We start from the raw sequence: 20,084 nt of genomic DNA, 5'->3' as shown, positions 1-20,084 counted from the left end.
CCCCTCCGAGTCTAGAGCCGCACCACGACCGAATCCTCGTTTCTCGCTGTTTCGAGCCTGATTCCGGAACCCTCTGTTCAGTACGTCTTAAGCCTGGACATGCGTTATCGCGCGCGTGGCCGGGTGCACCGCGATGATCATGTGAGTCCGCATCTAGCTCCTCACTTCCTTCCTGCGCTCAAGCTGCTACTCCTGGATATTGATGCCGGTTGCTCCGCTCTTCAGTATCATTAATCTGGCTATTCACGCGGACATGCTCCTGTGACCGATTGAGGTTCCGAAGATCGTCGGTCCAAACATCTCCGGGCGATGTTTCTGTACACAACCCGCCTGGACCGTGGCATAGGGTCATCGAAAACGCGGCAAGGCACTGCCGCGGACCTGCCTGAATCGCAACAGTATGTTTTGCGCATGCTTGGGACCAGCTGACCCATTTATCTCAGGGGTGTTCATCTCCGCTCAAACCAGTGTTGTGCGACCGGGAGATCTAGAGCATCGCGCTTGTCCTTCCTGGAGACGGCGTTGAGTCGCTCTCCGATCCCCCGCTTCGCACCCCGCTGGCATCCGGTGCCCATTCGCGCGCATACACTGTCACTTATAACGAGCGCGGCTGAGGCACTCGCAGTTACTGCCAGAGACGTCTACACCGGCGATCCAAGCGTCGGCGAACATCTGCGTATCGAACCGCATCATGTACCTTGCGACGAATGACATATCTCTCAGCTTCGCCCAATGGTGGACACGCACGGTATCAGAGCCTGACATGTTCGTGGCAGGGAACGTCATCTCGCCCTGGGAGCGCAAAGCCAGCCTGCCCACACTCTATTCGCTTTGATTTCTCAGGAGAAGCATCGGAGGCGCTCCAACGCTATCGCGTGCATGTTCCGCATGGTGGAACGTGTGGTCGGCGTCTGAGACTGGGGTCGCCCTCGCCGCAACTTGGCCTCTTCTGTCTTGCCTCAGCCCTCGACCCATCTCACGTCCTCATCGTACGTCCGCTCTTCCGATGCTCTGTATCGCATTCGCTCATGCTCCCCAAGTGTCTGTACTTCTCCCGCGAATTGTGCACCTCCACTCTCACCCGGTATTAGTGCTTGCTCTTGCGTGACACGCCCGTGCTAATATTCGTGAAAGAAGCAATGTGGCTCCTGGGCACCGCGCGCGCGAACCTCGTCTTCTTTCCCCAGCCAGAAGACGTTTGTGAAGGCTATGCCATCCTCTCACACACCTGGCTCAAGGCGGACGGAGAAGACACGTTTCAAAAGGTTCGAAAGTTGAACGCAGAATCCAACAGCACCTTCCCCCCAGAAGACCAACGTCCCTTGCCCCGAGCCGAGCTCCGATCTCTAATTTCTGAAGCAGTCTCAAGGGAATCTGCGGCTCGCAGAGACTTGGAAGATGCTCTCCATCGGGTGGAATCCCAGATCATGCAGATACTTCAGTTGACTCCTCCTTGCCATACCAATTCCTCCCCCGTCGTCCGTGATTCTACCGAAGGGAATCGAGCATCCGATACCGTTGAATGCGTGCCAGGTCAGTGTAATTAAATCTCACTTATCCTCCGAGTCGGCGCTGACATACGACTCGACCCAAGGCCGCTCGACACATTCAGACCCACGTGCCCCTGCGATACCGTTTTCCCCTACTCCTACACCCGTCCAGTCGTCACCGCCATGGTTCAACCCACGCGATCGCCTCACTCCAAAAGTTCAATCATTCCTTAAGCTCGCCGAACGGTACGGGCATGAGTACGCTTGGGTCGACACGTGCTGTATCAACAAGGAGAGCAGCGCCGAGCTCTCGGAAGGCATCAATTCCATGTTCCGCTACTACGCCCTCTCCGCCATCTGCTACGTCTACCTCAGCGACGTCGAATATTCAGACAAGATGTGGCGCACCGAATTCCACGGAAGCCGCTGGCACTCGCGGGGCTGGACTCTCCAAGAGCTCATCGCGTCCCGCGTCCTCGTGTTCTATTCCAAGGAGTGGACCTGTCTGGGCACCAAGTACGAGCTCGCCGAGCGCCTAGAATGGGCAACTGGTATCCTTGCGGCAGTCCTCCGCTTCAAGAGCCCATTCACCGACGCTAGCATCGCGACGCGCATATCCTGGGCGGCGCATCGGGAAACCACGAGGCCGGAAGACGCCGCCTACAGCCTCTTCGGGCTTTTCGGGGTCAACATGCCGACGCTCTACGGCGAAGGCCGGCTCGCATTCTGCCGGCTCCTCATGGAGATCTCGAAGACCTCGCAGGATCCTTCGATTTTTCTCTTGGGAACACGACGGTATGAGGACGACTTGAGAGGCCTCCAATCAGTTCTCCGGAGAGTGTTCCAACGAACTCGTCGCCATCTTCTCCCCCTTCAGCCTTCGCCGACATTCAGTGGCCAATTCCGCCCTGTTCCTACGGTGTTCTACCACCCAGGTGCACGCTCCCAGAGAGGAAAAAATGAGGTACGCTGGTATGGATGCCATTCTACGCTGTGCTACATTGACGACCATTTTAGCAGGGCTCGATTGCAAGAACGACCACAGAACTCCGTGCTCCCACGTTTTCCGTGTCACCAGGCGGGATCGAGCTCCACACGGCCGTTCTACCTCTGGATGATACAGAGAGATTTCTCCTCGTCGACTTATTCTGCCGAGATCCAGACCCCGTCTTCCTCTTGCTTGAAAGGGTGGACGACGAAGTCAACGCTGGCGCTGCTCCGCTATACCAGCCCACAGAGAGCCCTGTTGTGTCTCTGCGGGAATCAAGCACGGCAATCGACTCACATGGCTGGACGATGACCGATCTCCGCGTTGCAGCCCTCCCTCCGTACACCGGTGGCCTCTCCGGGGGCGAAACCGCAGGGATGGAGTCACTGAGGCGCTTCTGCGAATCTGCCACCACCGGCTCCCTCTTTCACCTTGTCTTTCGCGACTTCCTCGAGCTCCAGAACATTAAAATGGTCTTCGACGGTGACGGAAGCACCCTGCCGTCGCCTTCTTCCACCGAAGACGTCTCCCTTTATTTCAAATCTTCCCGGTTGCCGCGGGATGAAATGCTCGTTGTCGTTCTTGGGACATGCTCTCGTATCGAGTCCGTCATCGACAACCGTGGCCCACGCTCATCCAGGCCAACCTCTCTGTCATCCCGGATCGCCACGGAGACGCCAGGTCCAGGCGTACCACACCGACCACACTTCTGCACCCTTCGTTGGTCCTACCGCGGTGAAAGAGCCCCGGCCGCTGCGGCTGTACATTCGTGCGAAACGGATCATATCGACATGGACGGACCATGGCCAGTGGAGCGCCGACAGATGTATTGGTTTGGGACAATTTTGTTATCGTTCTCTCCCAGTCCGTTGGGTAGAGAAACGCTGCAAGTGAAATTCCGCTTTGTCAAGTAGATATGGAAGACGAAGAAATTGATTTGTGCACAGCTTCAGGTCTGGTGGTACGAGACGTAGAGCGCAGCCTATTGTAAACATCACCGTATATTTTCTAGAGCCAACTAACAGTTCCATCTATCGCTGGCATCGCGCATGGAACGGTAGTGACGATGCTGTTGCACGCTGATGCGACGGGTCATAGAGTCGATGGCAGGGGTGAGGGCGAGGGAGCGATCTCGCGTAACCGCGAGGCTCGGGAAATCGATCGAGAAGCTAGATACAACGCCCCGCGTGAAGGGCGAACGCGCGGCGCACGAAGTGGACGAGGATGGGGGAATAGACGCGGGGAAGACGAGGTCGCGCACACGGGCAGGCGAGATGATGAAGGATGCGAGGGCGAGGGTCAGGACGAGGTCATGGGCGTGGGCGTGGGCGAGGGCGAGGTCAAGGTGTAGGGAGAAGAAGTCGATGCGAAGCTGGATGAGCACACCGCACATGCGAGAATAGAAAGTTGACTCATAGCCTACATACATACAGCGCGCGCGGCGCGAGGGCATATCTGGTAGAAGATACTGTACCGAAGCCAATTACAAATCCGTGGCGCTGGGGACACTGCAGAAGAAGCTAGAGAGGGCGTGGAGATGGATGGAGGTGGACCAAGACAGAGAGAAATGAAAAGGGGACGAAGAACGTGGATGTTCCGGATCGTTTTATAGGCAATAAAGTGATAAGAGGACATACGATGACGGCTACGGAGTGCCATTGCGAGAGGGAGAGGGCGCCGCGCCGCGGGTAGTGGTGATCGAGTGTGCGCGGAGTAGATCGCGAGAGTGCACGGAGGACGCTGCGGTGCGTTCGCATGCGTCGCGTCTTGACAGCTCCATGAGCTTTGCGTACGCAATATTCATAACATAGCTGCGTGCGGGTCCCGATATGTTCGTGAGGCGGAATAGACGAGATGCGCGAAGACGAGGTCCGAACGCGGAGATGATCGCGCGGGCGCTACGCTGGTTGAAGATGTTGTGCTCGTGCGCCTGCACCGTACGGCGACAGCGCGAGGGTATCAGTCGATAGGCCCGTTATAAGGAGGTATGGTGGTCAGTATGAGAAAAGTCCAACAAGTTCCAGTGCACCCACTTACAACCCAAGCAGCACTCAGGACTGCGCGCACTGAGAATCGTGTTCTCAAGAGTGGATGACCCCGCTGAGCGAGTGCTGTTGTCAGTTCTCCATCTGTGTCGCTATACTCTGCCTATTCTCACCATTGTAGTAGTATACCCGGCCTCCTGATCTTCTATTAACTCGGGCACGTCCGCTTCAAAGAGATCGAGAGCACGCGGCTGCCGGCGCGAGCGCGCGATGTCTTCTATGCGCACAAGCTGGTCGCTTGGGGCCTATGCAACGGGATTAGCGGTGAGCGAACGCGCGATATCCCATCTTACCTCAACGCGTGTGCTATGAACCCAATGGTCACATCTCCTAGCTCGTCATACGTCTGTCCTTTCCTGTTGCATGACAATGTCCCCCGGTGCTGATGAAACGCTCACGTCTACTGCGCACCAGCAATGATGAAAGGTACCGTGCTCGTCAAAACCCGTACCCGCAGACGAGGGTCAGGGTACGTCGCGGGTGGGGTAAGGGTACGCTCTGGTTACCCGTACCCGACCCGTGCTATTCCCTAATCGCGGCGGGTACAGCTCGAGCGCGAGCATGCGTAGGGCCGAGCAGACCGCCTCCCCCGCGTCCGGCTCGGCTCGCACCGCGTGCAGGAATGCGGTGGTGGCTCCCACTAGGAGTCGTCGCGGAGACAGTCCGAGACGCACGGTAGGGGCTTCGCGCGAATTCGAGGGCGGTTGGATGCTTGAGGAGCGTGGCAAGCGCGAGTAATGCGTCGGTCTCGGGGCAGAGGCGCAGCGCGCGCGGAGGGGAGCAAGGGGGCGGAGGAGAGGCCACGCTCGGGCCAGCGCGCGGGGAATGCGTGCGCGTCGGGTGTGCGGTCGCAGCGGGGGTGCCATCACAGGTGCCCGCGACTGGAGGTAGAGGTGACGACTCGAGTGAGGTCATCGTGTGAGGCGTCGAGGCTCACGCGCGTGGGCGCCGGAGACGCGTCGAGATGGTGGTGAAGGGCCAGGAGAGCAGCCGAATGCGCCCGGTGGAGAGGTGCCCGCAGGGAGTCGAGGCGGAGGGCGTCGAAGAGACGGCGCGCTATTGGGAGCAGCGCGTGACGATGACGGTGTGCTCGGCGGGAAGATGCACGGTCTGGAGGGACGTCGAGAGGAACGTCTTTTCTCGTGCGTTGGGAATCAAGAGGATGAAGCCGTGAAGGACGGAGAGCCGCGGAGTGGCGGAGAGGAAGTCCGGCGGTTGAGGCGCGACGGCGAGCAGCAGGCGGGAGCCAGGTCGTGCTGGGTACTTGTGGCCGCAATCCCACGCAGACTGACCCGCGTGGGGCGTCGTCGAGGGGAGACGTGGCAGAATCAGAGGGCCGCCGCTCCAAAAGGCTCGTCCACACCTCGCTATGACTGTGCTCGCACACATTTTGGTACGGCCGGCGTCGGGATTCAACGGACGCCACCGCTCTCGTGTTCGCGGCACATGGGGCCGGCCAAGTTTTCAGCAACGCGCAGTTCGCGAGGCGTCGCCGCTGTCCATCGAGGCGGGTGTACTCCGTCGACCTTTGCGGAGGGCGCGAGAGCTTTCCGATGCCACATGGTCGAGTTGTGTGCTCGTCAAGGAGCTCGATCGTGCGGCCAGCCTGTCGAGGGTCGTGGCTCATGTGGTCGCGTCAAATTCTTTCCACTCGTGCGGTCCCGCAGCCTGCGTTCAAGTGCTCCAAGAAGTATGCGTCGCTGTGGCGACGAAGTACCTGAACACGGAGGGGGGACGTCAGCTCCAACAAGTCCGAGGATGGTGGCACGAACATATACGCATGTTCGCCATCGATATAAGTAGAAGCGCACCTTGGCTGAAGAACAAGTTGAAAGATGTGGCTTGCACACGAGCGACGAGTCGGACCCGATCGCTTACATCAGCCGTCGCGTGTGTTGGCGCCGCGTTCTCGAGTCTCGGCTCGGACATCCACTCTCTCTTCCACACGCACTGAACCGCTCGACACCCACATCTATCTTGCCCCGCGGAACCCCCACCGAGACGCGCCTTGCTTTTGCTTCGCCACTTAATCCCTCTCCGAGTCATGAGATAATGCTGCAAGTTTGGCCCATTTCTCGCGGAGTACGGAGTGCCGACACCCTTCTCATGAACTCAAGGGGCATCGGTACGCTGCGATGCATACTCCCTGAGTCTGTGTCGCGATGCCTGGTCTGAAACCTTGCCCGCCTTTCCCTCAGGATGTCCCTACCTGTCCTGTTCGTGATCGACTGTGAGCTCGAGATGCGCATGAGGTTGAGAGGCTCTGGAGGGCTGCGACGGAGATGGGGTTTTGGTAGTGAGTGACTGCGCAGTGCTTGAGTGAACGTTACGACTAACCGGTGATCCGTCCCAAGCCTCATGAACCACGGCGTACACGAGGAAGCGGAAGGTATGTTTGCGATGGGCGAAGAGACGATCGCTCTTACCCTCTAGGAGAAGCTCCTCTTTGAGCAGGGAGACCAAGGTGTTTCGTTCGGGTACGTTCTCTCCAACCGACCTCCGCATCGGCGCGGCTACAAGGCAGACAAAGGCACGCGCGACGTACCTGAGTTTGTCAACATCTTCAAGGACGACACGCACGCCTGGCCGGCCGTCGCGCGCCGCATGTATCCCTCCGCCGTCAACGCGCCGATGGAGTCCATCGTCACGCCGTTTGTGAAGAACTCGCTCGCGATCAGCAACCACCTCATCGGCGTCCTCACCGACACGCTCGGACTCCCTGCAGGCTCGCTCGCGTCTCTGCACAAGGTCGAGGGGTTCAGCGGATGCACGGCACGGTTCATCAGAGCGCCGTCGTATCCTGGGCCGGAGGCGAAGACCTTGCTGACGGTGCACATTGACTTTGGGTCCTTGGTGAGTGATTTGCATTGTATGCCCTTGCATTGTACCGACATCGCTCTCCCCAGTCGTTGCTGCACAACCGCCTCGGCGGCTTGCAGGTGCTCCCGCCCGGGTCTGACCAGTAGTAGTTTTACGTCAAGGTCATTGATCCCACCCGATTCGCCGCGCTCATGCTCACCTAGTCGTCCGTCGCTCAGCCTCTGCCCGGATACGCAATCTGCAACATCAGCGACGCCCTCGACATCTTCTCTGGCGGCATCCTGTGCTCCAACATTCGTCGCGTCGTTTGAGTTTGTCCACGACGCACCGATGCTCCGCGTCTCATTCCTTTCCCAGCCCGCCTCCGCGGGAGCAAGCCCAGTACCATCCACCCGAACGACGACGCCGTCGAGCTGCGTGCACTGTCCGCGGAGAGCGAGCGCATCTCTGCGGCAGTCGCCAACGCACCACCGAGGAAGTACACCCCGGCGTGACGGTGATGGAGTGGGCTATTGAGGAAGGTCAAGTAGCAGCGGATGACAAAATACAAGGTGTGTCTTGTCCTGCCGATGTGCACTGTTGCCAAGGGCTGACCGTGATTGCCCATCCTATTCGCATACAGCTCAAACTCTGTGGACTGTGGTCCCAGGTGCAGCCGCTCTTTCGCGCGCCCCCTGAGCAGAACTACGAACATCTTCAGCCGCAAGATGATACACCCGACGGACAGCCGGCGGGAAAACGACCGAGTTCCTCAACGTCGCCGCGGAGGACGCGCTTGTGTCCTATGGTCGCGCGCCATATGCCTACCCTGCCCCGGTGAACGTGCGCATGGGCGACGCGGTGGGTCCCTTCGTCCGGCGCGCGATCGAGGTGAACGGGACGATGCTCGCGATTCTCAACGAGAAGCTCAGGCTGCCGCGCACCGCATGGATGCATCGGAAGGAGGAGTGGAGCGGGAGCGAGGTGCGGGTCACGCGGAGCCGGCCGCGCGGGCCGTCCGAGGGCACCGACGAAGCCAAGGCGACGCTCATTGCTCATACCTACTTTGGCAACCTGTCGTTCTTGCGCGACTGTTTTGGGGGGCTGCCGGCACGCGGACGTGGCGGTATGGCAAGGTAGGTATCCCTCGCACGATCGCGCTGGTATGGAGCTGTCAGCCGTCTCGCCGAGATACAGCCTGTTCCCAGCCACGCGATCGGAGATGCACTGACAATCTTCAGCGGTGGCTTTCTCAGGTCCAACCTCCACCGCGTCGTGTAAGCGTCCTGTCTCACGCGCACTCTGTCTTCACTGACACAGATCTGAACAGACCTCCTCCTGGAGAACAGCTGGCGCTGTACGAGCGATACTCCCTCGTCTACTCCACTCGACCCGGAAACAGCGTCCAGATGGCTGCGCTCGCAGATCAACGCGCGATCATCGGCGATACGGTCGCCCACATCGCACCGAACCTGCGCGAGATCTTCGACCTCGCATGGACCTCTCACGAGTGGCTCACGCGCCAGATGAAGAGCATGCCCATCAACAACCAGAAGGTACGTACAACGACTATCACACACTTGTGTGCGGCTGACGAACATGGCATGCGGGTGATGCAGGGCACGGACCGGGTTGTTTGGAATGCTAGCCCGGGTGGTACCGAGCATGAGCGCATCGGTCGCTTGAGTATCTTGCATCATGGTGTAGCACAGTGTAGCACTCAGTCGTCGTCGTCTCATGTCATCATCTTTCAGCCGTGAGCCGTTGCACTCGACGATCGGCATGACCTAAACACGATGACATGCGTTGCCGCCACCCGGCGATTGCGCATTGAACTGAAGGATGCGTACCTGTTTCTCGTGAGCACTGCAGCGCGTCGTTCTCCGAGCTTCAAGATTGGATCCAGTCCGAACGTCGCAGGCACACTTAGAGGTGGTCGCGCCCGTCAGCGAGCACTTGCCACCATTTGCGGCTGAGGGACAGGCGGCCGCGCGCGATCTCGGACGCCTCTAATATCGTGTCTCGTTGTGGTCGTCGCCGTGCCAACCGCCGCGGAGGGCCCCTTTGCGGCGGTAGCAGTAGCAATGCAGATGACTCGTGAAGCGTCACTTACCGCACATCTTTCTAGCCATTCTTCGACCTCTGAGTTGTCGGTGTCCGCGCGGAATGCAGACCGACCGAGCGCCGCCGGACCTAGCTCAAACGAAGCATCTTTATGAGTGGCAGCCATGCGGGAAAGTTTTTAGAATGCATCCCATACCACGACGAGATGAAGGGTCTTTGAGCAAAGCGCGGGGACTTCATCAGCAAAAAAGCAAAAACCTCCGATACATTGGAAAAGCTTGGAATGTCCGTAGGACATTCCAAGCCTTTCCAATGTCTCGCAAACCTATGCAAGTCATTCCAATGAAATCCCGGTAGGTGGTGAAAAAAATACCAGGTGTTGTTGGAAATGTTAGGTTAATGATGATCCAACGCTTTTACATCTGCAACAATAGCCGTATAGAGTGCACAGACAGTGCGCGGGTGGAAGCGAGGTGGGCGTGAGCCGTGCGCGTGAGGGCTGGAAGTAGTATGCGCACGGAAACCACGTGATCGGGCGGCTACAAAAATTCACGGCCAAGTCCCGTCGTGTCCTCACCAGCCCTTCTTCTTCCTTCCCATCTGTCTTGTCGCCCTCACCTTATCTGTTTGTTTCCATATGCGCCGTTCACCTTCCCCATCCCACACAATGACAGCCCACTTATTCACTCGCCAGTACCTCATGTCTATGTGCGCATACATCCACCACTCTGATTGAGATTGGGGAGAAGGGTACCGGTGAGTTTGTGGTCTATCTATGCACACGTTTTCTTGCGACATCCTGCCGATTATCCCCCGCATATTCCACACCTTTGCTCTCGCCTTTGATGCGTGCCATTACGTGGTGAGTGGTTCATCTACCTCCTCGAGTTCATGGGGCTCACACACAAGTCCCTCAGCCCCTCCCTCAGCTCGAAGATGGGCTAGCTGAAGAGTGGCCCGGCGGAAATCAAGTGGATGGTCATGGACATGGATGAGGCGGATTGCGATCTGGTGAGTTCCCACTATGTTCTTGCATTGAAACAAGTTCCCAAGTACCCAAGTTTGCCGCACGTCCCACCCATGTTCACGGACCTGCACACCCCTCTCTACTGCTGCTCATGTTCAAGACAATCACCTCGTATCTCGTCGACGGTGGTGACGGCGCTCCTGATGCACATGGCACCGCTCATGAACACAACGTTGGACGAGCTCCGGCGGCTTGCCTGTCTGCACACAACGGACAACAGGCTCTTCCAGCGGCTGCGGCGTACGCCCGCGTTCGCGCTGTTGTCGGGCAAGGAGGGGATCATCACAGCCGGGAGCGCTCCGGTGGACGACGTTGAGATGCTGGATGTGCCAGAGGATGAGGGCGTGGAGTCGTCACCCCGGTTCCCGCGCTTCCAGAAGTGCATGCGAGTGTCCAAGTCCATCGCGAAAGGTGGGTCTGCGGTCTCGCTTTGCCCTCTCGCACACCCCCTTTCCCCCTTTATACCTGTTGAACGGGATGCCGACGCTGATTGGCGTTTGACAGGTTGTATGTGGGAGCTCTCGCGCATTGTCGCCTCCGAGGAGGAGCGGATGCGGCGGAAGCTCGGCCACTTCAACACTTGCGTCCCCGCACTCGCACAATAACCCCACCGCGATCAGGCTTAAGCGCACGCTGCGTGGATGGTCCGACGGATTGCCTGCAACGAGTGTGCGAGGGATCCACTCCTCGCGGACTTCCTCGGGCGCGAGCGCGTCGGGAGCGTCGCGCTCTCCGGGCGACTGGGCGGCGCCTCCGCGGCTCGAGCGAGCGCGTCGTGCCGTTCCTACGCGCGTGCGCGAGGGACATCAACACGAGGATGAATGTGCGCTGTCGTCGTGTGCATGTTGTTGGTTCCTAGTGTCCCGGTGTACGCCCTCATCCGAGGCACTACCAGTATGCTTAGTCATGTATACTACGTTCCCACGCATTGTACAGTACTATGCCGCCGTATCGTCCTAGATCGATATCCAATCTATCATCCTATCCACCATCGTCGTCCTATCCGACACCCTGTCCGTCATCCGGCGTCCTTTCGCCTCTACGGCTCTCTTCGTCCACTGCTCGATTCTTCACACATGTGGGTACGTGCAACCGCCCGTATGGCAGTGGTGGGCAGTGTGGGTGTTGACGCTTATAGGCCCGCTCTATGTATGCATATCTGTATGTGATAGTTATTCCGATCAATAAAAAGGTTTCTTCCCGTCGTATTTGATGTGTGGACAAAGTTCGGACAGCCGACGGTGCCAGGAAAACTCGGAGCAGTGAACATTGGAATGGCTTCCAATGACTTCGACCAGACATTGCAATGACTTGCAACCCTCCAGAACAGCTATCTATTGAACGCTTAAACATTTTATAATATCCTAGACATTTGATTCACTTCCAAGCCGTTCCAATTAAAATGCTTTTTTGCTGATGTTCCTCAGGCCAGTGCGTGGCTGATGTCGATGAGACGAGCATGACAGTAGAGAATACCCTGAGTCAGAGGAGAGGGCGGACGGAGGGGAGCAACCCCATCGGTCCTCATGCTTTTATAATGCTACACGGATGGTGGCGGATTCATCTGATGCGATCACACCTTGCGGATTGGGCGATTCTGAGACATTTCCAGGGCCATCATTTCGCGCCACAACGGACGGACAAAACAAGTAGCGCCAAGGCGCGAGCGTCGAAGCAGCACGTACGCCGTGCAGGTAGCGTGACCAGGCTTGTAGTTTCCAGATACGAGGAAAGTCTCCTAAATATTTGTGAACGCACTCTACGCATTGACAGATGACGAGTGTCTAGACACGCGAAGTCTCGCCTGCAACGTCCCCTGGGCCCCCGCGCAAACTGAACAGACTCCGGCATACGTCCCACCTGCACGGTCACGCCATCCACCCTGCTCGCTCCCCCTCGACACGAGTAACTCGTGCGGAGATTGCGCCCAAGCCCGATCACGATCGCATCCGGCCGGTATCCCTTCCCGCAGGCTTGACGGTCTGGCGGAAAGCTTGAAGCTTGCTCGAAAGCTTCGCCCCCGTCGGGCTAGGCTTGCGCGCTGCAGGCCTCACAGCTAGCGGCGCGCGATCGAGCAGCAGCGCGTCCCACCCGCCGTCCGGAGCAGGTTCAAACCGATGGGCCGCAGGTTGTTTCGTCGAGCGCTGCACTGCGCTCTAGATCTGTGACCGAGCCGCGGAGCAGAAAGCCTTGCTCGTTCGTCTCAAACCCTAAGCTCTAGTAACGTCAATCAAACGATCACCTCTGAACGCAAAAAGGCTGGCGCACCTTGAGACCGATTCTCACCTCGGCACAGCATCGTGCATGCCGCCTCTCCTCCCGCGTCCGTACCACCCGCGTTTCGCTCATCCGGACCCGCACGGACTTGCTGCGGTGCACGTACTCGAGCTCGGTGAGCACGAACGCCGTCCCTGGCACTGGCGCCCACGGCCGGTCCTCGAACACGCGCCGGACCAGGTCGGCCCCGGCGAGCGAGCCGAGAGAGATGGCGTCCACGCGGCACAGGACGAGGAGCGTGCACAGCTGGAACGGCGCCTGTGGCGACCACCACGGGAGCGGGTGCCCTGTCATGAACATGTGCATTGCGCTAGTCGGCTCGAGCGGCGCCTCCCGCACGGCGATGTCCGCGCGCGCGCGAAACCGGCTGGGAGCGCGGTGAGCGTGGAGAAGCTGAGGGCGGTGAGCGTGGTCTCGAGCACGATATCAAGGTTGACGAGCCACTGGGTCCGTGAGCATGCGCCGCGGCTTGCGATCCGAGATCTGGAGCGTGCCGTGGAGCCGCTGAGGATGCGTGCGTGAAATTCGGAGAGCCAGTAGGTGAGGTGGCCGACGCGTTGGAGGCGCATGAAGACGCGGAAGAACGCGACCACGTTGGGGGGAAGGCAGACATTCATCGGAGAATGGCGTGTGCGTCCAAGGATGAAGGTGTTGCCGAGCACGCGCGTGGCCAGGTGTTGACACCCGTCGCGAGCTCGGCGAGGGGATGCGGGAGTGGGGAGTGGCTGGCGACCTATGACAGACCCCGTCTATGATGGCGAAGGAGTCGATCCGATTGCGTCTCGTGTAGCGAAGTACCTCGTCAGGGAGCATGAGTGCACCTGTTGGGAATGTTCAGCATGACTAGTGCAACAGCAAGCGAGCAAACAACATACGTACGAAAGGCCCCGTCGGATTCTTCCCCGACGGTGTTCAGCAAACAGTTTCACGGCATAGTCGCTTGATGGCCATCTTGGAGGCACGTCGCGGCGCAGAAGGTAGATGATGGTGGTCATGGGATCATGGGTGTAGTCCCTGTTCCACGTGCGTTAGATAAAGCCATAAAGGAGACAGAGGTCGACTGACGGAACGTTACTCCTCCGCACCCGCGTGAAGTGGGAGGAGAACACCTCTAACCGATTCGAATCGCCCATACACATATTCATCAGCTCTTCCAAAAGCCCTCCATCGATGAATTAGATGGCCATCTTCGACTGTATGGCCCTGAATGCGCCCGGCGGAGACGTGTCCGACGGAGAGCACAGCGCGCCAGTGGGAGCACTGCGTGATGATGACGGTGCGCGCGGCGAGACGATGGACGGTCTGGAGGGGCGTCGACGGAAACGTCTGTTCCCGTACGTTGGGGATTAAGAGGTTGGAGACGTGGAGGACGGAGAGCTGGAGGTCGGCGGAGAGGGAATGTCCGGCGGACGGGGCGCAGCGGCAAACAACAGATGGGATCCTGGGAGCTGGTTCACCGCGTTGCGTGCTTGTGGGCGCAATCCCGCAGACTGGCCCGCGTGGGACGGCGTCGAGGGAACGGGCTCAGAGGGCGGCCGCTCCGGAAGGTTCCACACCGCGCTACGGCCGTGCTGGGACACGTTTTGGACACGGCCAGCATCGGGATTCAGCGGACGCTTCCGCTCTCGTGTTCACGGAATACGGGGCCGGACGAGTCTTCAGTGACGCGCAGTTCGCGAGGCATCGCTGCTGTCCATCGAGGCGGGTGTGCTCCGTCGACCTTGGGCGCGAGGGATTTGCGATGCCACGTGGTCGGGTTGTGTGCTCAATTCAAGCAACTGGTGCGGCCAGCCTGTCGGGGGGTGTGGTCCATGCGGCCGCGTCAACTTCTTCATTCCACTCGCGCGGTCCCGCGGCCTGCGCATGAAGTTGATGTCGTAGATTTAATGACGGACCACGAGACAACGGTCATGAATGTGGCGGGCATCGCAGACGCTGAGAAGTGATGTTTTGAGCAATGGTGGGCGAGGCTTCAACGTTCAACGGCCGCACATACCTGGCAGCGCACTGGTTTGGTCCTGCGGAATCCATCGTTCCATCCGGATCTTCATATCTGCACGCGAGCGCGTCTTGAGCCTGAACTTGCGCGCACCGCACCACAGAGCGTGTGTCTTGCGTCTGTGGGACCTCGTCAGGACTGTCGCCGTGCCTCATCGAGTACCTCTGGCACGTATTGAGCTCATACAGAGCTCCTGAAATGGCATAGTTCAGCATCACTTGTCCACAGAACAAGGACGGTAGACTCCTGTACGCGACTAGGGTGCCCATTCCTCCATAACACGATCCCAGCATCATATACCATCCAGAAACACCCTGCGGCCGTCAACGCCTTCCATATTGCGAGTGCATCGCGGTGGGGGCATCGAAAGGGACGCACCCGAGCGAGAGATGCGGGGAGGGACGCAAGAGTGAGGGCGTGAGCTGACGTACCGGCATGCTCCATCTCCTCCTCTACGTCGTGCGGGCGAGTGTGCGAGAGAGGGCGGATGTGCGGCGACAAGCGAGTGCGCAGACGCGGCGGCGACGACCGGATACGGCGTTTATCCGGGCCGTCGTGCCATCTGAGCGATGACGTCAGCGACCGGCGTCGATGCGTCTGCCGAGTGCAGTGCCTGCTGCCACGCTGACTCCCATAGCATTTTGTGACTCTCGCGATTGCTGCAGACTGCTACATTTATTGTCGATACTTGGTACTACATTGGATATAAAGTTACTCCCCTGTGGTCTGTAACCGTGCCCCTCTGCCGTCCCCGACTCGCATCTGCGTTGGACGCGATGTCGCCGGAGTGCGTCTCCGAGACGCTCCGCGCCTCCAACAGCACGCACGCAGGCTCACAGAGTGGTCGGAGTCCCCTGCGCGGGGCACAGAGGGCGACGCGAGGCGATGGAGGGAGTGCCTCGGGTTGTGCGTGCACGTTGAGCGGCGAGGGCGGGTGGGCCGCGGCCGTGAGGGGCTGGGGGAGACGGGCCCGCTGAGGATACAGATGTGGGTGCGCGCGCGTGGTGCTTCGCATGCCATGCCGCTTCTCCTCGTCGATAGCCACCAAAGAGCCCCTTGGCGATCGCGTGATGAGCAAAGAGGCTCCAGCAGAGGCTCATCCGCTGCGTGCGCATGTCCTTGATCACATGCCGCGTCGGCTCGGAGTCGTGCGTCGACAGCGCCAGCGGCGACGAGTCCGAGTGCAGCTCGCGCGGGTCGGGCGACGCTTCTGCGACGTGCGTCGTGCCGTCGGGTGAGGGGCGGCCACCGGAGTTCTCGAACGCCTTTCACGGATTGTTGGCGTCGGCGGAGAAGGACGGAAGCGGGGCAGGAAGGGCCCGCGGCAGCGGCGAGCACTGGAGGTGCGAGTGCCCCTCCTTCGACGAGTGGACTTCGGACCACCAGGAGTGGACCCGTTGCGGCTGGGCGGCGAACGACAGGTCCGAGGACAAAGGTGCTTCGGCCTGCGGCGGTGTCGAGGAGCTAGAAGCCGTATCGCTCGCTGACGGCACGGGCGGTGTCGACGAGGGACGGGAACCTGAGCCCGTCAACGTCGATTCCAGGACGTTGACGCACAACCTCCCCGTCCTTCCGATGACGGAGCCCGGACGAGCTCATCGCTGGCGAGCTTGGCCGCCGGACGGGAGGTTCGCGTGTTCCCACTGCTCCGACCCGCGGAGCAGCCGCTGTTGCCACCGCTCGAACACGTGCGGCTGGTCCTTGACGGGCAGAACGGGGCAACGTCTGCGCGGAGGGCAGCTGGCAACACGCCCATCGCCGCGCGACGGACCTCCTCCACGAGCTCGGGCGAAGCCTCCAGTGTCGGGGGCCGGACCGCGTCGGGCAGGTTCGGTAACGTGTGGGACTCGGAGGAGACAGGGGCCGGAGGGGAGCGGGCGTTGACATCCATGGAGTCGACTTCGCAGTCGCAGACAGAGACCGGAACCGTGGGCTGTGTGTCGTCCTTCGTGGCTGGGAAGTTGGATGGAGCCGGGGGATCGAGATCTATCGCGTCGGTGGGGGCCTCGCTGAGAGCGCTGGGACACACCTGAATAGGCCTGGAACTCCGACGCGGCTTGCGAGATGATGGGGCCCTCGACCTAGCTCTCCTTGTGCTTCTGCGTCTTGCGCCGGGCGGCGTCGATGGCGATGAACCCGCCGGTCCGCCGGACTCCGGATGAGCAGTGGAGGAGCACGGGGGTGTTGTCCTTCACAAGTATCGCAACGCGAGTAGAAGCCTCGACTTCTTCCGCGGCACAGTCCTTGTTCGAGACGATCGTCTTGCCATGTGCACGTGGGAGGCTCTTGGTAGTAGACTGGCCGAGCGGTCCTTCGTCTCGTGGGTTTGACCGGTCCAGGCATGTTCGACGGTGTTGCTGTGGGACAGAGGCCGAGTGGCGGAAGGCAGTGAAGATCTCCCCAAGAGCGGGCGAGGATAAGACCCCGGAGCAGCCGCAAACGCGAGAAGTTACGATCGCGCAGAGAGGATCCTGCGATATCGATGATCCGTGCTCGAGCTGCCAATAGGGTCCTCCGCGCGAGTCGTTGGTTCACTGCTGTCAAGAAAGTTGGACATCTGTTATCTTCGATATATTAGAAAGTGCATGGAAAATCAAAAAAGCGAAACAACGCACCGCGGCCTGGTTGCAAGCAGTATTGTCCCCGTGATAGACCAGCACTCGACCCGGGGAGGCGAGAAGCTATAGGTGGGAACGCGTGAAACACATTGTTGTCCCAGCGGGCTGGAATACGTCAGCACGAGTGAATCCATGTAATCGTAACACAATACACACCTCGGTTGCGCGAAGTTGAAGTATGACAAGCCCTTCTACTACCTTTGACTGCCGTTCCCTCTTCAGGTTGAGCCATCGAGGGAGCCACAGGAGTGTCGGCACGCTGGCTCGTGGGCAGCCTACACAGCTACATACTCTCGTCCGCGCGCGAGACCCCTTAGCGAGTAAAGGTTCATCAAAAAAAGACCCGTCAGCTACCGCACTACATCGGAGGGGAGCGCCGACTGCGGTACGGGGTAACCAGAAGAATGACCTGAACTCACCGTTAACACTGGGTCGCTTCTCGAGCGCACCCGCCAAGGGTTCACGAGCGACGTAGTTGAACAGGTCGACGCTCATGAGTATTTGAGTGTTGACAACGTCTTGTATTTCGATGAGGCATTGAACATGCGCCTCGACGACTGACATCGCCTGCCGACGGTGACCAAACTATGAATGAAGGAGAACGCGCACGTCTGAGAGGAAGCGGCGATTGCGACGGTAAGCAGTCGATATCAACCCCAGGGCACTGGGGTAGGCGTTGATCGCGGTGTGGGGAGAGGGCGCAGCTGTGGACTCACCCTTGGCCTCAGCCACCGCCGACCCTACGCTCTCGCTCGAAATTCCCAGCCCGTCGTATGAGTGCGGAGAGTGGGTGTTCACTGACGAGGCGGCCGACAGTCCTGAGCGGCACCGGAGGTCAGAGGGGCCCTGGCAAAGAATGAAGACACTGGCAGATACGTACCGAGCTAGATTCGATGACAGGTGGCGAAGGAGCCGATGCTGTCAAGGGCCAGCGAGATGGCTGGACCGCCTGTTCAGTATCTGTGGATGCAACGATACGCAGACTGCTAAAAGAACGCACCCTTTGAAGGCGACTCATGCTGGTCTCACAGGGTTGACCACGCGAGGACCGCTGAGAAGAAACGAGAGCGCGTCGCCCGCGTCCAGGGAAGAGGCGCGAGGGTGTGGACGAAGAGCAGGAGAGAGCGTAGCACCTGCGCCTCCAGCCTGCGGGTGTTCCGGCGTCCGGGGCTCGCCGGTCCGCAGGGCCCAAACAGGCGCGTCGTCATCGGCGCTTGCAGATTGTCCTATGCTTGCCGTGCGCACGGCGACGCCCATCTCCGTGGGCAGCGTCTCGAGACGGAGGACGAAGACGGGGTGCGCGTTGTGCGCCCAATGCGCTCCGCGAGCTCGTATCGCTTGGTGCCGACTCCTGCGCATTTCCGTCCCCCTCCGGATCCTGGGCGGCGCGGACGTCCTCGCCATGTCTTCTTCCCCATCCCATTGGCTACGCCGCGCCTGGTCAGCCGCGTCCGTTCCACCTGCACGGTCCCGCCTTCCACGTATTTCGCTCCGCCGCCTCGACAGAAGATGAGTCCGTCAATCCGCCGCAGCACCGTGTCCACGGGCATCGCGGGGGACAACGCCACGATCCCCTTCTACATGAGTAACGAACGCCGCGGGAACAGAAGACGATATATCGCTCATGAACGCCTGGAGCAAACGAAGAAGAGACGGCCGCCGATACCGACAGTGCGTTTCCAGCCAATTGCGTCCCCCGCAAAACACGCGGCGCATGTCGTCTACGGAAGCTCCCCTCGAAGTTCCCCCTCCGAGTCTAGAGCCGCATCACGACCGAATGCTCGTTTCTCGCTGTTTCGACTCTGATTCCGGAACCCTCTGTTCGGCACGTCCTCCTGGACATGCGTTATCGTCCGCGTGGTCGAGCGCACCGCGGTGATCATGTGAGTCTGCAGCTCGCTCCTCACTTCCTTCCTGCGCTCAAGGTGCTACTCCGGGATATTGATGCCCGCTGCCCCGCTGCTCTTCAGTATCATGGATCCTGCTATTCACGCGGACGTGCTCTTGTGACCGACTGAGGTTGCAAAGATCGTCGGTCCAAACATCTCCGCAGCGATGCTTCTGTACGCAACCCTCCTGGACCGTGGCATGGGGTCATCGGCAACGCGGCGAAGCACTGCCGCGGACCTGCCCGAATCCTCGTTGCAACGATATGTTTTGTGCATGCTTGGACCAGCTGACTCATTTGTCTCAGGGGTGTTCATCTCCGCTCAAACCAGGGCTGTGCGGCTGGGAGATCTAGAACATCGCGGTTCTCCTTCCAGGAGACGGCGTCGAGCTGCTTTCCGATCCCCCGCTTCGCCCACCACTGGCATATGGTGCCCATTCGCGCGCATACACTGTCATTGATAACGAGGCGGTGACTGAGACACTCGGGATACTGGAGTCTACTCCGGCGATCCAAGCGTCGGCGAACATCTGGGTATCGGACTATATCATGTACCTCGCGACGAATGACATACCTCTCAGCTTCGCCCAATGGTGAACACGCACGTTATCAGAACCTGACATTTTCGTGGCAGGGAAGGTCATCTCGCCCTAGGTAGCGCGAAGCCTGCCCACACTGTGTTCGCTTTCATTTCTCAGCAGAAGCATCGGGAGTGCTCTGAGGCTATCGCATGCATGTTCCGCGTGGCGGAGCGTGCGGTCGGCGTATGAGACCGGGGTCGCCCTTGCAGCAACTTGGCCCCTTGCATCTCGCCCTCGACCCTCGACCCATCTCACGTCTCCTCCCGTCCATCTTGTGTCTCCTCCCAGCCATCGACATCCTCTGTGAA

General features: G+C 59.7%; 5 protein-coding genes across 5 annotated transcripts; 3 read left to right on the top strand and 2 right to left on the bottom strand.

Moving 5' to 3' along the window:
• Positions 1 to 1,139: 1,139 nt before the first annotated feature.
• BXZ73DRAFT_35856 (heterokaryon incompatibility protein-domain-containing protein) lies at positions 1,140 to 2,268 on the top strand (the record flags this gene model as incomplete). Its single annotated transcript, XM_048017871.1, has 2 exons — positions 1,140 to 1,317; positions 1,709 to 2,268. Coding segments are annotated over 2 exons (738 nt in total), but the record flags the coding sequence as incomplete, so codon positions are not given.
• Positions 2,269 to 6,881: 4,613 nt separating this feature from the next.
• On the top strand, positions 6,882 to 9,113 carry BXZ73DRAFT_82094 (uncharacterized protein; the record flags this gene model as incomplete). Its single annotated transcript, XM_048023645.1, has 7 exons — positions 6,882 to 6,912; positions 7,048 to 7,376; positions 7,547 to 7,626; positions 7,701 to 7,894; positions 8,071 to 8,458; positions 8,653 to 8,878; positions 9,030 to 9,113. 7 exons carry the CDS (start codon positions 6,882 to 6,884, stop codon positions 9,111 to 9,113), a joined length of 1,332 nt encoding a protein of 443 aa, XP_047872041.1.
• Positions 9,114 to 10,466: 1,353 nt separating this feature from the next.
• BXZ73DRAFT_107154 (uncharacterized protein) lies at positions 10,467 to 11,018 on the top strand (the record flags this gene model as incomplete). Its single annotated transcript, XM_048016847.1, has 2 exons — positions 10,467 to 10,824; positions 10,918 to 11,018. 2 exons carry the CDS (start codon positions 10,467 to 10,469, stop codon positions 11,016 to 11,018), a joined length of 459 nt encoding a protein of 152 aa, XP_047872040.1.
• A 1,332-nt stretch (positions 11,019 to 12,350) lies between these two features.
• On the bottom strand, positions 12,351 to 13,685 carry BXZ73DRAFT_82092 (uncharacterized protein; the record flags this gene model as incomplete). The annotated part of the gene is made up of 4 exons (XM_048023644.1): positions 12,351 to 12,557; positions 12,682 to 12,977; positions 13,055 to 13,439; positions 13,566 to 13,685. The coding sequence occupies 4 exons, from the start codon at positions 13,683 to 13,685 to the stop codon at positions 12,351 to 12,353; spliced, it is 1,008 nt and encodes a 335-aa protein (XP_047872039.1).
• Positions 13,686 to 15,957: 2,272 nt separating this feature from the next.
• Positions 15,958 to 18,711, bottom strand: BXZ73DRAFT_82091 (uncharacterized protein; the record flags this gene model as incomplete). The annotated part of the gene is made up of 9 exons (XM_048023643.1): positions 15,958 to 16,208; positions 16,247 to 16,707; positions 16,826 to 17,201; positions 17,305 to 17,412; positions 17,599 to 17,619; positions 17,727 to 17,892; positions 17,917 to 18,153; positions 18,188 to 18,256; positions 18,337 to 18,711. 9 exons carry the CDS (start codon positions 18,709 to 18,711, stop codon positions 15,958 to 15,960), a joined length of 2,064 nt encoding a protein of 687 aa, XP_047872038.1.
• Between the last annotated feature and the right edge of the window lie 1,373 nt (positions 18,712 to 20,084).

The sequence above is a fragment of the Epithele typhae genome (genome assembly GCF_022376455.1).
Source record: "Epithele typhae strain CBS 203.58 chromosome Unknown BXZ73scaffold_101, whole genome shotgun sequence".
NCBI lineage: Eukaryota > Fungi > Basidiomycota > Agaricomycetes > Polyporales > Epitheliaceae > Epithele > Epithele typhae.
The sequence above is the reverse complement of the archived record's forward strand: the minus strand, read 5'-3'. Positions and strand labels throughout refer to the sequence as shown.